General features: G+C 45.1%; 1 protein-coding gene across 1 annotated transcript; it reads right to left on the bottom strand.

The window, feature by feature from the left end:
• Nucleotides 1–2,342: 2,342 nt before the first annotated feature.
• On the bottom strand, nucleotides 2,343–12,558 carry LOC148111989 (vomeronasal type-2 receptor 26-like). Its single transcript, XM_087879200.1, has 2 exons — nucleotides 10,637–12,558; nucleotides 2,343–3,355 (listed from the first exon to the last, which is right to left on the bottom strand). The coding sequence occupies exons 1-2, from the start codon at nucleotides 10,772–10,774 to the stop codon at nucleotides 2,447–2,449; spliced, it is 1,047 nt and encodes a 348-aa protein (XP_087735326.1). The 5' UTR covers nucleotides 10,775–12,558; the 3' UTR covers nucleotides 2,343–2,446.
• Between the last annotated feature and the right edge of the window lie 3,790 nt (nucleotides 12,559–16,348).

The raw sequence follows: 16,348 nt of genomic DNA, 5'->3' as shown, positions 1-16,348 counted from the left end.
CTAATTAATTGTAATGCAACATTAACAAAATGTTGCAGATCTGAAAGAACAAATCTCCCACCAACTCTTTTCTCAGCCTGAAAAGTTAGCCAGGATCCTTTCTGAGTTTCTTTCTCTCCCATTATGCAGCTGCAGGATTCTCCCCTCTTCTCTGATGCTTCCCCAGGCAGCCTCTCTTCCCCTCATCCCAAAAGTCATTCTCACACATCATTACACTTCCTAAAGAGATTATGGGAACTCTGGTGATATCACTGGATTTCAGTAAAGGACTCACAAACAATTTTGTGATGTGATTAGAAACCTGAGGGCTGGATAATAAGTGGATAAAAACTGTCTTCAAAATGATACTCAAATAGTTTTTAAGCCTTTTTAAGCTTTCCTATGAAATTTGAAGGTGATGAATAACAATTTGCTCATCAATTTTTCTATGTTGTCATTAATACGGTAATTAATACGATCTTAGAATAAGCTAATTTGATGTGATTTAAAGAATATAAAGTCTTTCAACTTACAAGCCTTTTTTGAAACTTCATTTAAAAAGTTTGATAAAATAACAATGGTTTCAAATCAACTTAAAGACGATAATCAGAAGCAAGCAACAATTGTTGAATCAGATGGATTGGATGGATGGACTGGAACTGAATTTGCTGCTGGCATCCCTGAAGGAGGAGTCTGGTTTGAAGGCAGGCTGCTTGGAGACGGCTGGAGAGGCCATGGACCCTGAAGACTCAAAGTGGGCAGAAGGGATGACTTAAGAAATGGATTCTTTCAAGAAGATTGAGGGAGATTGGGGAATGAACTTGTCATATTTAACTGGAAAACAAGTCTTAAGAGTCTTTGTGTTTCAATTTACAGGAGGTCCTGTGACTTTGGGGAATGGAAAGCAGTTGTTGGGAAAGATCCTAATTAAAATTTTAAGGAAATGCATTATTATTAAGAATCAAACAATGATGTTTAACCCTGGACAGATTCTGGATGGATCAGAGATAATGATTGTGATGGTCTGCGGTAGATAAGAAGCTCCTGTAAATTTTCTGTGAGTTAAATAGAATAGCAGATAACAGATAATTTTGAAGTTTTGATATGTAACTTTATTGTTGGATTGCCTGTTAACTACGTTTTTTATATACAGCAGATAGATGACAGGTCAAGTAGTTGCAAATAGATGTATAGTTTATAACTGTGGGCCTATTTTGCAATGGGGAGAAACTATTATTGCTGAATTGTATTCAACTGGGGGGACAATATGCAAGTTTTTGTCTCTTTTTAATGCACAATTTAAAAAAATGTTTCTTCTAATTTTGTTTTGTCTTTGTAATAGTTTTATTTTCCAAAACTTGTATTTTACCTTTTTGAATAAAATAAAATTTAATAAGAGGAATATCAAGTTTCCAGAAACAATATTTATGATTAGGACACAGAGAAGGGTACATGAGTAAAAAGCAATAGAAAAAATCTGAGTTTTAGCAACTAAGACTTGACTAACAACAGAGTCTCATATAAGAACATGAATGGTGGACTGGAAGAAAGATGAGGGATATCAAACTTCATATGTATGTTTGTGAAAATGATCTCAAAATCATAGTTAACTGGAAACCGAATCTGAGTCAGCAGGGAGAAGTTCATGGAAAGAAGGCAAATGCAGCCATAAGAATCTCAGGAAGTGAAAGTTCTGGTTTGGGGAGACCCCGACTCAAGGACCAGCTCCCCTTGCAGGCACCACGCTTGGAGGAGAATTTGCTGTTTTAGAGCTGAGCCAGTAAAGCAGAGAAGTTCAGTCTCCTCTTCATGGATCATCTGAATGCAAAGACTGAGCAGCCATCAGTCAGAGAAGCTTTAACTGGGATTCCTGCAGAGAGGAGGGGTTGGGCTAGATGGTCTCAGGGTCTCCTCCAAATTTATAAAGGCTGTCATGCCACAACAGGTATCTATTGTGCTGTTGTTGCTCTAGCCCCACCTAGTGGCCAGGGGCAGATAAGCCTAACTGTATGGTCTGAAGCCAGACTCCCTTTTCTCTCAGCCTTTGGAGGAGACGGAAGCAGCCGGTTTGACCGAGACACATGGTCATCCGGAGGCCTCCGTCCCTCACACGGAGCATCGCTGGAGAGGTTCCAGCTGCTTCTTTGTTGGCTGTTAGTTAAGGCTGCCTATCTCCTATTTATATTTGAGTCTCACTCTTTGCATTTCCTCAGTTTCTCCGTGCCCTTTTCTCCCAATGAAACACCCAGATCCACCCCAGGCTCCCTTTCACTGGAGGAGAAGAGGGGGTTTAGCTGCCTCTTGAGCTGCACACAGACCCACCTGCAGTGGGGACGGAACAAAGGGGAAATTCCACCATGCTCATCACAAACCCACAAATACAGGAATTTATTTAAAAAGGAATATAGCATTTTCAAATGAGCAGTGTGTAATATAAAAATGCCATGGTATGTACTCTTTGGAACCATTATTCCTTCAGCAATTGAATTGGACAGGTCTGTTGAGTTGGTTCCCCTCCTTCTCCTCTGGATTCCTCCTCCAAAGGATCTAAGATTAATGGATCCATATCAGGATCCCATACCTGCCATGGCTGCAGCCTTGGAGACCCCGAAGTCTTTTCTCCCTCCTTCCTTCTCTTCCTCGATCTGGAGGAATAAGCGGCATTCAAGGCCTGGGCCAGAGTCTTTATCATACTGTAATAGTGATAGTGATTTGGGATCCAGATCCTGTTCCTTTTCTCCTGGGTCTCCAGTGGAGCATTCTCGGTGCATCTTCTGCGGCCTTTGACAGAAAAAAAGGTCTTTGAAAGAGAACAGAGAAAATAAAGATCTGGAAACTTTTCTTCCACAAAGAAATGGGGTTCAAAGTCATCATCCATTGGCCTTTCTTTTCCCAGATAACTAAAGTTCAAAATACTATGGATGTATTTGAGAAGTCTGCGCTTGTCTATTGGATACTGTAGAAAATTTGTGAGGATCCAGACTTTCCCTTCAATGGGTCCTGGCAGACGCATAAATATTAAATGGAAAGGAAGAATTCTCTCCCAAATGGAAACATTTTCTATGAAATGAATAAAGACGTTGACTTGTCTCCATTTAGAGAGGGCCTCCCTGAGGGATGCTGTATATCTAGTTGTTGACAATCGTTGTGATACAACCACACAAATTCCACTCCTGACAAGCACAGGAGGAAAAATCCTCATGAAATTCTCTCCCTTCTCTGTGTCCGAAGCAAAGAGGCCAATCAGGGTCCATCTGAAATGGAGGAGCAGGTGGACAATTGCTGGGTACAGAAATCCTTCTTTGGGGAGAATATGGTAGAAAAAGGGGAATTTCCTTTTATCACTCAGAGCCTCTGAAACAATTGTATGGCTGATCTGAAAAAGTAATGAAGAAAGCTGTGTTATATTTGGGGTCAGATCAAGTCCAAAATGTTAGATTTTAATAAATCCAACCTGGTTCTCCTGAATGTATTAGAATAGTTTGTTAATCAGACATTGTTTAAAATATTAAAGACAGAATATTAACAAAATTGTATCATAATAATGGAAAATAATAAGCAAATTAAAAAACAATAAAAATGTAAACCATATTACTTTATCACCCCTACAGTTTATCACAATTAGATTAACACGTGCAAATGCCAACTGGAGTATTCTATTCCAATAAAGGATCTACCGTATTTTCCGGCGTATAAGACGACTGGGCGTATAAGACGACCCCCTACTTTTCCTGTTAAAATATAGGGTTTGGGCTATACTCGCCGTATAAGACTATCCCTCTTCCAACGCACACCAAATAAAAATTAAAAAAACATCAACTGGCTCACCCACAATGTAAAAGCAGCTGTGCTAGACCCAAAATGGCCCCTGAAACAAGCAGGAACCTCACACAGCCCCAAAAAGCCCAAAAAAACAACTTTCATGCTTTACACACACACAACACAACACAACACAACACAACTGGCTCATCCACAATGTAAAAGTAGCTGTGCTAGACCCAAAATGGCCCCTGCAACAAGCAGGAACTTCACACAGCCACAAAAAGCCCAAAAACCCAACTTTCACACTTTACACACACAAAATTCCACATACAGCTTTGTGAGATTTTGTGTGTTTGTGTAGTTAGAGTGAAACACTACAGAAACACACTAAATCTCAGAAAGCTGCACAAATATTATTTTATTTTATTTTATTTTATTTTTATATGAAAGCTAAATTTAAAACTTCCTAAACTTTAAATGGCTAGGTCTAAAAAAGAACTTAAAAAAAACCCAATTAACTATTTTTTTTTAAAGATCCCAAAGGGGAAAAAAACTTACGTACCCAATAGAACAGGGGTCTCCAACCTTGGCAACTTTAAGACTTGTAGACTTCAACTCCCACAATTCCTCAGCCAGCTTTGTTTTGCTGGCTGAGGAATTCTGGGAGTTGAAGTCCACAACTCCCTGCCTGCTTGGTTGTAGGCAGGGAGTTGCTTGCTGATGGAATGGATTCAGGCAAGCGAAGCAAGGCAAGCAGCTAAGGCAGTGGTTCTCAACCTTCCTAATGCCGCGACCCTTTAATACAGTTCCTCATGTTGTGGTGACCCCCAACGATAAAGTTATTCCTAAAACCATCAAAAATATGTGTTTTCCGATGGTCTTAGGCCAGGGGTCCCCAACCTTTTGGACCTCAGGGACCACCAACTTCATAATTTTAAATTTCGCAGACCACTAATACGAATCCAGTGCCCCGCTTGCTGAAGCACCTGGACTCCCAGTACGGGATGGGGTCCTTCAGGCACTCTCCATCCTCTCTGTCTCTCTCTCTCATTTTCGCTTTCTCTCTCTCTCCCTCTCTTTCTTTCTCTCCCACTCTTTCTCATTCTCTCTTTCTCTCTCCCCCTCTCTCATTCTCTTTCTCTCTCCCCCTCTCTTTCTCATTCTTTCTTTCCCCCACTCTTTCCCTTTCTCTCCCCTCTTTCTCATTCTTTCTCTCTCTCTCCCACTCTTTCTCTCTCATTCTCTTTCTCCCCCCTTTCTCTCTCTCTTTCTCCCACTCTCTTTCTCTCCCCCCACTCTCTCTCATTCTCTCTTTCTCTCTGTCCCCCTTTCTCTCCCCCCCTTTCTCTTTCTCCCTCCCGCTCTTTCTCTTTCTCTCTCTCCCACTTTCTCTCTCATTCTCTTTCTCTCTCCCCCTCTTTCTCTCTCTCCCCACTCTCTCCCTCTCATTCTGATTCTCTCACTCTGATTCTCTTTCATTTTCTCTCCCTCTCTCTCATTCTCTCTCTGATTCTTTGGTTCTCTTTGATTCTGTCTCTTTCTCTGTCTCTCATTCTCTCTCTCTCACTCTCTCTCTCTGATTCTCTCTGTCTCTTTCTCTCATTCTCTTTCATTCTGTCTTTCTCTCTCTTTCATTCTTTGTCTCTTTCTCTCTCTGTCTTATTCTGATTCTCTCTTTCTCTCTCATTCTCTCTCTCTCTCATCTCATGGGCCAGCCAGTGTCTTGGGGCTGAGAGGAAGTCAAGCATCTCCCTGAGAGACTGAGGGCCGGAAGAAGTGTGGGAGCGAAGCACTACTTGAACTTGTGCGGCATGAGCATTCGCCTTGGTATATTTGCGCCAGCCGATGGCCAAGGCAGCCCTCATCTGTCTGCTGAAAGTGCAGCATCAGGATTCTGCCTTGCTATATTTGCGGCGCAAGGCAGCCTTTGTTTCCTGCTGCTTGGGACTCAGAGCGGTAAATAGCGTCTGATCCGGAGAGCTGCTGGATTTTGCTCTCTAATCCGGATGCCAAATCGGCCCCCTGCAAACTCTCGTCTCTCGAGGAGCGCTCCCTGAAGCGGGGCTGGAAACTTTCGTTGGACTGCTTGAGAGGAGAGCTTGCAGGGGGGCGATCTGGTGTCTGCAATGGAGAGCGGCATCCGGCTTTTTCTCTCCGCTGTAAGAGCGCTGTAAGAACGGCAGCCCTCATCTCCTAATGTTTGGGACTCGGAGCGGTAAATGGTGACTGGTCCAGGGAGCAGCTGGATTTTGCAGTCCCAAGCATTAGGAGATGAGGGCTGCCACTCTTACAGCGCTCTTACAGCGGAGAGAAAAAGCCGGATGCCGCTCTCCATTGCAGACATCAGATCGCCCCCCTGCAAGCTCTCCTCTCTCAAGCAGTCCAACCAAAGTTTCCAGCCCCGCTTCAGGGAGCGCTCCTTGAGAGACGAGAGTTTGCAGGGGGCCGATTTGGCATCCGGATTAGAGAGCAAAATCCAGCAGCTCTCCGGATCAGACGCCATTTACCACTCTGAGTCCCAGGCAGCAGGAAACAAAGGCTGCCTTGCGCCACTCCTGACACAAATATACCAAGGCGGAATGCTGCTGCCGTACAAATGAAAGTTGTGCTTCACTCCCACAGCTTCCAGCCATCACAAACGCCGCTTCTTCCCGCTTCTGCCGCCCCCTCCCCCACCGCCACAACAGCACCATTCATTCCGGATGGCGAAGGCTGCGCGCTCGTTTTTCTGTATTGCACCACCATCAAAACCCCTGTGAAAGGGTTGTTTGACCCCCCCAACCACTGAGCTAAGGTAAGCAAGCCAGGAAAATGCGCTGCGCACTCCCACCCTTTGCCTGCGAGCCCGGACGCTGATCCGGACGGCTGCAGAACGAACTGGGCACCGGCTGTCATGTCTTTTCTGCTGTGCGGGGTTCGGCACCTGGGCTCCCGGGGTTTAAGCCTCTGGGCCAGCCCGTGCTGCTCCAGGATGTTCACTTCGGGCTCCTTGGAATCGCTGCTGGGCGGTTCTTCCCGTTGGGGCGATGGTGGGTGGCAGCGATCGGCGTCGCTTGGACTGCGGGAGCCACGGCGGACTCCTTCCCCACGAGGTATTGCTCTGCATTTCACCACCTCTTCCAGGCTCGCAGCCACCCACCATCGCCCCAACGGGAAGAACCACCCGGCAGCGATTCCAAGGAGCCTGAAGCTAACATCCTGGAGCAGCACGGGCTGGCCCGGAGGCTTAAACCCCGGGAGCATAGGTGCCGAACCCCGCACAGCAGAAAAGACATGACAGCCGGTGCCCAGTTCGTTCTGCAGCCGTCCGGATCGGCGCCAAGCCAGGAAAATGCGCTGCGCACTCCCACCCTTTGCCTGCGAGCCCGGACGCTGATCCGGACGGCTGCAGAACGAACTGGGCACCGGCTGTCATGTCTTTTCTGCTGTGCGGGGTTCGGCACCTGGGCTCCCGGGGTTTAAGCCTCTGGGCCAGCCCGTGCTGCTCCAGGATGTTCGCTTCGGGCTCCTTGGAATCGCTGCCGGGCGGTTCTTCCCGTTGGGGCGATGGTGGGTGGCTGCGATCAGCGTCGATCGCTGCGCACTCCCACCCTTCGCCTGCGAGCCCAGGTGCCGATCTTCTTGGACTGCGGGAGCCACGGCGGTGCTGGCCGGGCTGGGTCTGGTGCAGTGGGCGGAGATGAAGGAGCAGCCTCGGCGGCAGCAGCAGCAGCAGCAATTACAACGGGAAAAGCCGTGGGGAAAGGAGGACGAGGAAGATCTGGCAAGGCGGTGCGAGCACTTCATGGCTCCTCCAGTGAGCGGATTGCGAGAGCTGCGCGACTGGGGCGGAGACATGCGAAGTCGCATGGAGCTTCTCATAATGGAGACTCAGAGCCAGGTGTGCAAGGCGCTGGCCCAGGTCGACCGCGCCGCCGCTTTCACCGTGGACTGCTGGGAAAGGAAGGAAGGTGACCCGAATTCCGGGGTAGAGTGGGGACGCGTTCCTTTCTCGTGGGCCGCGCACTGCCTGGCACCTCTTGTAGGTTGGAACTAATTCAGAGTACAGCTTCCCCTCAATGTTGCCGGCGCTCCCAAAGTGTCATCAGTCAGCGCCAGCAACTCAGATTCGGGTACCCGGCGTATAAGACGACCCCCGACTTTTGAGATGATTTTCCTGGGTTAAAAAGTCGTCTTATACGCCGGAAAATACGGTATTATAATTTCCCAGGATTGATGCATCTTTTTTTGCTTCTCTATCCCAGATTCTTCCTGGAGGAAATTTTTTAACTTCTTTCTCCAGTTATACAAGAAACAGGCAGACCTCAAAGCCTAATAAGATTTGTCGGTTGCATAATCCAAGTTTGGTCTTTAATTGAAGTTTTGTCTGTTCCAACAGCCACAATTTTCAGAGTCTGTCAGTTTCCATAGATTACATTTTATGCCAATAATACCCATATTTTCTGAATTTAGGCAAAGCAGAAATTGTGTAAATTCCCAAATCTGCTCTGAGGGCAGCAGCTGGAGTCCTTTTGTCCACCCCAAGATCCTCCTCAGAGGCTGAGATTGGGTTGGTTCTGCTGGTGGTTTCTCTCTGGAGCCCCAAACATCAGATTGATGTAAGAACATGGGGGAAAACTGGGCCTCAGATACTTTAATCACTGGGGCTGAGGAAGCTGGAGAGCTGTGAGGTTTTCATTTAAGCACCACTTTCACTCCTGCCCTTTCTCTAACTGAGCTCCTTGGATGATGAGGGAGCCAAGATTCAGGCTCAGAGAAAACAACCCCAGGTAAGGAAAGGTGTTACTTGCTCTAATGGCTGACCGTCTATGGCTATGATGTCATTTCCCAAAGACCATAAATTTTGAACTTGATTTATAAATTATCAGATAATTATTAAGACAAAACAATCCAATGTGTAAGTATGATAATATCACATTATCTGTATAAATCAGTGTATTCCAATAGGAATTTAGCAGGCTAAACATGTGTACCTATAACAGAATTTATAACAAAATAAAAGGGTTGGAAGGGACCTTGGAGGTCTTCTACTCCACCCCCTGTTCAAGCAGTAAACCAGGCATAATAGCAGTAACTGTGACAGGATCCTGGAGTCTTAGAGGACAACCACATAAATATGAGTGAAAAGTGTGCAGCGGCAGCCAAAAAAGTCAATGCACTCCTAAATTGCATTAACAGAGGGATACGATCAAGATCAAGAGAGGTACTAATACCACCCTATAAAGCCTTAGTAAGACCACACCTAGAATCCTGCATCCAGTTTTGGTCACCACACTATAAAAAAGATGTTGAGACTCTAGAAAAAGTGCAGAGAAGAGCAACCAAGAGGATTAGGGGACTGGAGGCTAAAACATACAATGAACGGTTGCAGGAACTGGGCATGGCTGGTCTAGTGAAGAGAAGGACCAGGGGAGACATGATAGCAGTCTTCCAATATTTGAGGGGCTGCCCCAGAGAGGAGGGGGTCAAGCTGTTTTCCAAAGCACCCAAAAGCCGGACAAAGGCCGGACAAGGAATAATGGATGGAAACTGAACAAGGAGAGATTCAACCTGGAAATAAAGAGATAAACTTGCCTTCAGAAGTTGCGGGAGCTTCATCACTGGAAGCTTTCAAGCAGAGACTGGACCGTCATCTGTCAGAAATGGTGTAGGGTCTGCTTGGACTACATGACCTACAAGGTCCCTTCCAACTCTGTTAATCTGTATCTATCTATACTATTCCAGACAAGTGGCTGTCCAGTCTCTTCTTAAAAGCCTCCAGTGATGGACCACCCACAATTTCTGAAGGGGAGACGTTCCATTCCTCACCATGAGGAAATTTCTCCTTAGTTCTAGGTTGTTTCTCTCCTTGATTAGTTTCCATCCATTGTTTCTTGTCTTGCCTTCTAGTAGTTTGGAAAATAGATGGAGCTCCTCTTCTTTATGGCAGCTCCTCACATATTGGTACATTGCTATGATGTCACCCCTCCTCCTTTTCACTAGACTAGACATCCTGAATTACTGCAACTGTTCCTCATATGTTTTAGTCTCCAGACCCTTAATCATCTTAGTTCCTCTTTTCTACACTCTTTCCAGAGACTCTACATCTTTTTTATAATATGGAGATTAAAACTGGATGTACTATTCCAAGTGTGGTCTTGCTAAGGCATTATAAAGCGGTACCAATACTTCATGTGATCTTGATTTTATCCCTCTGTTAATGCAGCCTAGGATTGAATTGACTTTTATAGCTGCTGCTGGCTCATATTTAAGTGATTGTCCACTAGGACTCCAAGATCCCTTTCACAGTTACAGTTATTGAGCCAGGTTTCACCTCATCTGTAAGTGGACATTTGGTTTTTCTAGCCTAAGTATAAAACCTTACTTTTCTCTACAATGAATTACAATTTGTTAGATAGGCCCAGGGTTCAAGCCTACCTAGATCCATCTGGATCTTCAGCCTATCTTCTGGGGTGTTGGCTATTCCTGCCACTTTAGTGTTGTCTTCAAATTTGATGATTTCCCCATTTCTCCCCTCATCCAAATCATTCATGAAGATGTTGAAGAGTACTGAGTACTAGGTAAAATGCTAATATTGCCAACTTCAATTTGAGTGGATAGGACAGGCATCATTTATGCGTGAAAATGAAGATGCCAATAGAGGCCCCAACAACCAGGGATATTTTTGATCAGTTAAATAGTTGTTAGAATATCTTCTCCAGGGAATGTATTGCTTGCATTTCAGGCCTTTTATGATTAATCTCAACATGAACATAATGGGGTAAAATATTCACATTTTTGCTAATATTGAGAAAAGCAGCTCTTGAATTCCATGGAGAAGACATGATTGGATCTATTGCTCACCCACCACCACCACCCACCCCTCACTTTACCAGGCCGAGAAAAACACACAAACCTGTGGGACTTTGTAGGTGCCTCCTAATGTTGACATCTGGATGGAGATCTCCCTGTCAGCTCCATCAAGAAGAGCCAGGAGGTTGTCCTTCCTTCCACAGCCATAGTTGGGGACATTGGCTTCTCCAGTGGAGAGCATGTCCAGCAAGGCATCTGAAGTGCAGAAAGGGCTCACATAGTTGTCGTGGATGTTGTAGCCAAATGTGAGATTGTGCAAGAGATGGGAATTCTTGTTGACCAGTTGAATGTTGAAAATGAATAGTAAGCAATAATAAAAATCGTAAGAAGTCCTATTGAAAAAAAAAGTTGTTATAATCAACAGCCACAACAAATAGTTTTGTTATATATAATATATATAATCCTCCACAAGCCTACTGAGCCCTAAGCCAACATTGATCCAAAAGCAAAGATCAGTTACACAAATATGGAAATGGGCTGAGGTACAGCAACTACAACTGATTCCACCACTACTTTAAATAAAATTCATTATTCAAGTGATAAATTAAGGATAGAACTGAAGGAGGAAAATAATCTGCAGGCCTTTCAGCTTTTTTTTAGACCCCTTTTTGAGTCTCTTTCACAAAATCAGACCAAAGAGAGAAGCCATGGAAATCAAAATCATTCAGGAAATTAGACATATTCTCCAATATTCACCAGGCTCAAGATTGACTCCGCCTTCCATCCTTTCGAGGTAGGTAAAATGAGGACCAGGTTTGTGGGGGCTATAAGCTGACCTTGTATAAAAAAGAACACCGCTTAGGGGGGGCCGAAAGCCATACTAAGCAGGTATATACAAAAGTATGAAGGCTATTGCTTAACGCATTGTAAGCTGCCCTGAGTCTCCGGAGAAGGGTGGCATATAAATTGAACCAATAAATAAATAAATTCATATAGGAATAAATGATAAATAAAAATCAGAAAAGGAGAGTGTTAGAATGGAGGGACTGCAACTCCATCACACTGAATGGCTTACGGATCATGGAAAACAAACTGAAGAGAAGGAGCCACGTTGAAAAGCAACTTTGTATGCAATCTTTCCATTCCACTGGTGACTATACTGATTAGATGGTCTCCTGGTCTGTAGTAGCTCCATGGTTTTCCATCCTGGTGCTCCAAACTCAGCAGGCATTTCATTCTCAGCTTCCCAGAGACTGGATGGGACAAAAGCAGCATCAGAGGCAGAAGCCGGAGGTTCATAATTCATGGCGTGAATCAATGAATCTTTTTCCTGTTTCTAAAGAAGAATTAGAAGAATCAAAGGACTCTCACAAGGTGGAACATCCAGTTGCTTTTTCTCAACACAGAGAAACACTCAGCTTCAGCTGGAAAGGAGAGAGACGTACATTCAAGAGCACAGACTCTGCCTGTCCCAAAACTCCATATTTCTCTGCCCAAAGTCTCCCCTGAAGAATTCGGCCAAAGAGCAGAGCTGAAACTTTTATCATAATTCTCCCTCTCAGGAGGGATCCCTGGATAATTCAACTAGTTGTTGGACTTGGAGATTGTTGGGAAATTCTCTGGAGGGAAATGAAAGGGAAATAATCCTCATGTAATTCATAATAACAGGGGCAGAGATGGAATTAAATCGGTCATCTAGAATTGAGAGGTTTGGAGTCTCCATGCTTCAAATTGGCTCCAGAGGGAATACACGACACCTGTGGCTGAAGAAAGAAAGAAATCTGATATTCGTTTGCATAGTGATTAAAGAGAAAATCCCAGAGGCCAGTTAATGCCAGAGCATGTCACAGATCTGAAATAGCTGCCAGCTGAGTTGGAACCAAAATTTACTTTATTTTGAAAGCTAATGCTCAAGGGCAAGACACAAAAGGGCTGATGCAATAGTGCAGCCAGTCTCTTAGAACAAAATAAACTTTAGTGAAAAACTAGTTTTTCGAACTTTGCAGAGTTAAAAAAAATCAGAGGGGGGGGGAGTTAGAAAAAAGCCAAGTGAAAATAGATGGAGAAATCAAGGCTGCCTCTCACCCCATGTGGGGAGGGGAGCTCAGGATCCTCGTGTTGCAGATGAAAAAGCTGATCTGCAAAATCCAACTTCCATCTTCAGAGACCTGGGAATACAGAAGCCCATGTCCCATGTTCCCCTGCCACCCTTTCTCATGCAGAAGCCAGGGAAGGGGGCTCTTGCAGAGATGCCAGACAGGACTCTGCCCGGCTGAGTGGGGAGCCCCTCTTGGGAGAAGGAAGCTGGAGAGCCTTGTGGTGGAGAAGGTAAGCAGATCTGCAAAATCCCCCTCCAGGTTCCATGTTGAGTCCTGGGAAGGGGGGAGACCATATCCCATGTTGCTCAGCCACCTCTTTCCATGCATGGGGCACCCAGGGGAAAGCAAAGCCCAGATCCACAGAGAAGGCCTAGGATGGCCAGGAAAGATGAAGGGATCTGGGGCATTCCTGGGAAGAGACTAACATGGTTTATGGGTCCCAGGGTTGAATGTTGGGGGGGACACAGCCCCCGGGGTTTCTCCAACCTCTCTTGGGCTCCGTGTCTTTCCAGGAGAGGCTCCTGTGGGGGAGAAGCCATGCAGGGCTGGGTCTTCCAAGTGGGATCTGGGGTTGCCCGGGAGGAAAAGGCAACTGGACTCACCCTGGAGGGGACCCCCCGTTTACTCTGAGGAAGAAAAAAAAGAAAAAAAGGCTGCAATGAAGAGGCTCTCCTCAGCTGGGGGTTCTGGAGGGGCCACAGGGGACCCCCATCTTCCTCAGAGTCACTGAGGGTCCCCTTCGGGGTGAGGCTGGCTGTCTTTTCCCCCAGGGCTGTTGTGGCATTAAAGTTCATGGCTTTAAGTACATTAACCAGACATTTGTACCAATGTTTGCCGGATTGTTTTAATCCATATAGACTTTTGTTCAACAACCATGTGTCATTTTTATTTGTGTCTTTGCTGTGTGGAGCTCTTACATAAATTTCTTTATCAAGTTTGGCATATAGATATGCAGTTTGTATATCATACTGAAAAACTTCAAGATTGAGTGCTGAAGCTATCACTAAAGCTGTCTTAACACTCTCCGTTCTCACTGTAGGAGAGTATGTGTCGGTATAATCCTCAGGATATCTTTGGGCAAAACCCTGTGCTACTAATCGTGCTTTATATAGTGTGTTACCCTCTTCCAAATTTTTAATCTTAAATATCCACCTAGTGCCTATGATTGTTTTATCCTTTGGAACTGGGGCTGGAGTGAATACGTTAAGTTCCCGTAAGCTGTCCATTTCTTTAGTCATGGCTAGTTCCCATTTGTTTCTTTCTTCTAAAGGGAGTTTTAATACATCTTCATAAGTGTTTGGAGTTGTTGGTTCATTGTGTATGTGCATTATATAGTCTTTGAAACGTTCAGGTACTTGATTTCTGTTACATCTAATTGTCCTCTCTGGTCTATCATTATTATCATGTAAGTATCTCGCCTCCTTTTGTGTTAGAGAATCTATTTTGACTTTGGGACGATTTCCTATCCATAATTTAGTATTGTTTTCCTGTGTATTGTATGTCTGTTCCTTTTTCTTAGTTTTATTTTGTTGATTAACGTTGGGCCTTGTTATTGGAAGTATTTCATTGAGATGTAATTTGGACCAATTTGTTTGTTCATGAAATACAGCAGTCCTAGAAACTATGAATTTGTTGTTACTGTCAATAAACCTATATCCTTTTGTGCCCGTTTCATAACCCATGAATCTAAGCCTTCTGGATACCTTGTCTCCCTTACGTCGTAATTGTTTTGGTATATGTACATCTGCTGTAACTCCAAACACATGCAGATGAGCTATCTGAGGTTTTTTGTTATACATCAATTCGTATGGCATTTTGTTTATGACGCTAGACCAAAGTCGGTTGAGTGCATAATTGGAATATACCAGGGCTTCTGACCAGAAATGCTTACCTAATTCTGCATCTTCTAATGTACATCTAATCATGGTTTGTAATGTCGAGTTCCGTCGTTCTACTACTCCATTTTGAAAAGCTGAGAAAGGACTAGAGCTGAAGTGCACCATTCCCTTTGATTTAAGCCAATGAGAGAATTCTTTTGACATGAATTCAGACCCTCTGTCTGTCATGATTTGTTTGATATGTATGTGATGTTGTGTCTCTACACGCTTATGAAATTCTTTAAATTTTTGGAATGCTTCATCTTTATGTCTTAGAGTGTAGACAAAACCATAACGACTGAAGTCATCTACAACAGTAAGAAAATATCATTTTTTGTATGTAATTATTATTATTATTATTATTATCATCATCATCATTATTATTATTATTTATTAAATTTATATACCGCCCTATTCCTAAGGGACTCAGGGCGGTGAACAGCAAACGATAAAAATACATGTAATACAAACGTTAATAATAAAAAAAACAATTAAAATATACTAAACATTCTGGTCCTAGATAATTCAAGACATCCCAGTTTAAAATAAAATCAAAAAGCAATATAAAGGGAAAGTTAGGCCAGGCCGGCCTGCTGAAACAGGAATGTTTTGAGGGCACGGCGGAAAGTGCGCAGATCCGGAATCTTCTGTATCTCTGGGGGGAGCTCGTTCGAGATGGTGGGTGCCCTCACAGAAAATGCTCTCCCCCTGGGGGCCGCCAGTCGACATTGTTTGGCTGACGGCACCCTGAGAAGCCCCTCTCTATGGGAACGTACTGGGCGGTGAGAGGCTATTGGTGGCAGAAGGCGGTCTCGTAAGTACCCCGGTCCTAAGCCATGGAGCGCTCTAAAGGTGGTAACTAAGACCTTGAAGCGCACCCGGAAGACCACAGGGAGCCAGTGCAGCTCGCGCAGGAGGGGAGCCACATGGGAGCGCCATGATGCTCCCATAACTACCCACGCGGCCGCATTCTGGACCAGCTGGAGCCTCCGGGTGCTCTTCAAGGGGAGCCCCATGTAGAGAGCATTACAGTAGTCCAGGCGTGAAGTGACGAGGGCATGAGTGACCGTTTTTAACGAGTCCCGATCCAGAAAGGGACGCAACTGGCGAATCAGGCGAACCTGATAAAAAGACCTCCCGGCCACAGCCGTCAAGTGTTCTTCTAAAGACAGCCGTGAGTCCAAGAGGACGCCTAAGTTGCGAACCCTCTCCGTGGGGGGCAATGACTCATCCCCAATAGTCAGTGATGGCACCAATTGACTATATCGGGACGTCGGAAACCACAGCCACTCGGTCTTGGATGGGTTGAGCCTGAGTCTGTTCCTCCCCATCCAGATCCGTACAGCCTCCAGGCACTGGGACATCACTTTAAGGGCATCATTGGGGTGGTCCGGGGTGGAGATGTATAGCTGAGTATCATCAGCATACTGATGATACTTCACCCCAAAACCACGGATGATCTCACCCAGCGGCTTCACATAAATGTTGAACAGAAGGGGTGAGAGAACCGACCCCTGTGGCACCCCACATACAAGGGGCTTCGGGGTCGACCTCTGCCCCCCTGTCAACACAGACTGCGACCGATCAGATAGAAAGGAGGAGAACCACCGCAACACGGTGCCTCCCACCCCTAACTCCTCCAACCGGTGCAGCATGATACCATGGTCAATGGTATCAAAAGCTGCTGAGAGGTCTAATAGGACCAGGATAGAGGAGCAACCCCTGTCCCGGGCCCTCCAGAGATCATCTACCAATGCGACCAATGCCGTTTCCGTGCTGTATCCAGGCCTGAAGCCCGACTGGAACGGATCTAGATAAGCCGATTCATCCAAGTACTGA

Source organism: Pantherophis guttatus, chromosome 15, assembly GCF_059756535.1.
Source record: "Pantherophis guttatus breed Tessera chromosome 15, ASM5975653v1, whole genome shotgun sequence".
Lineage (NCBI taxonomy): Eukaryota > Metazoa > Chordata > Lepidosauria > Squamata > Colubridae > Pantherophis > Pantherophis guttatus.
This window is presented reverse-complemented; position numbering and strand designations above follow the sequence as displayed.

Excerpts from the sequence above, each read along its gene's own strand:
- LOC148111989 (XM_087879200.1), bottom strand. The coding sequence starts at position 10,774 with ATGCTCTCCACTGGAGAAGCCAATGTCCCCAACTATGGCTGTGGAAGG. Across the intron at positions 3,356-10,636 it reads GCACCTACAAAGTCCCACAG|ATCAGCCATACAATTGTTTC; the intron begins GTTTGTGTGTTT and ends TTACTTTTTCAG.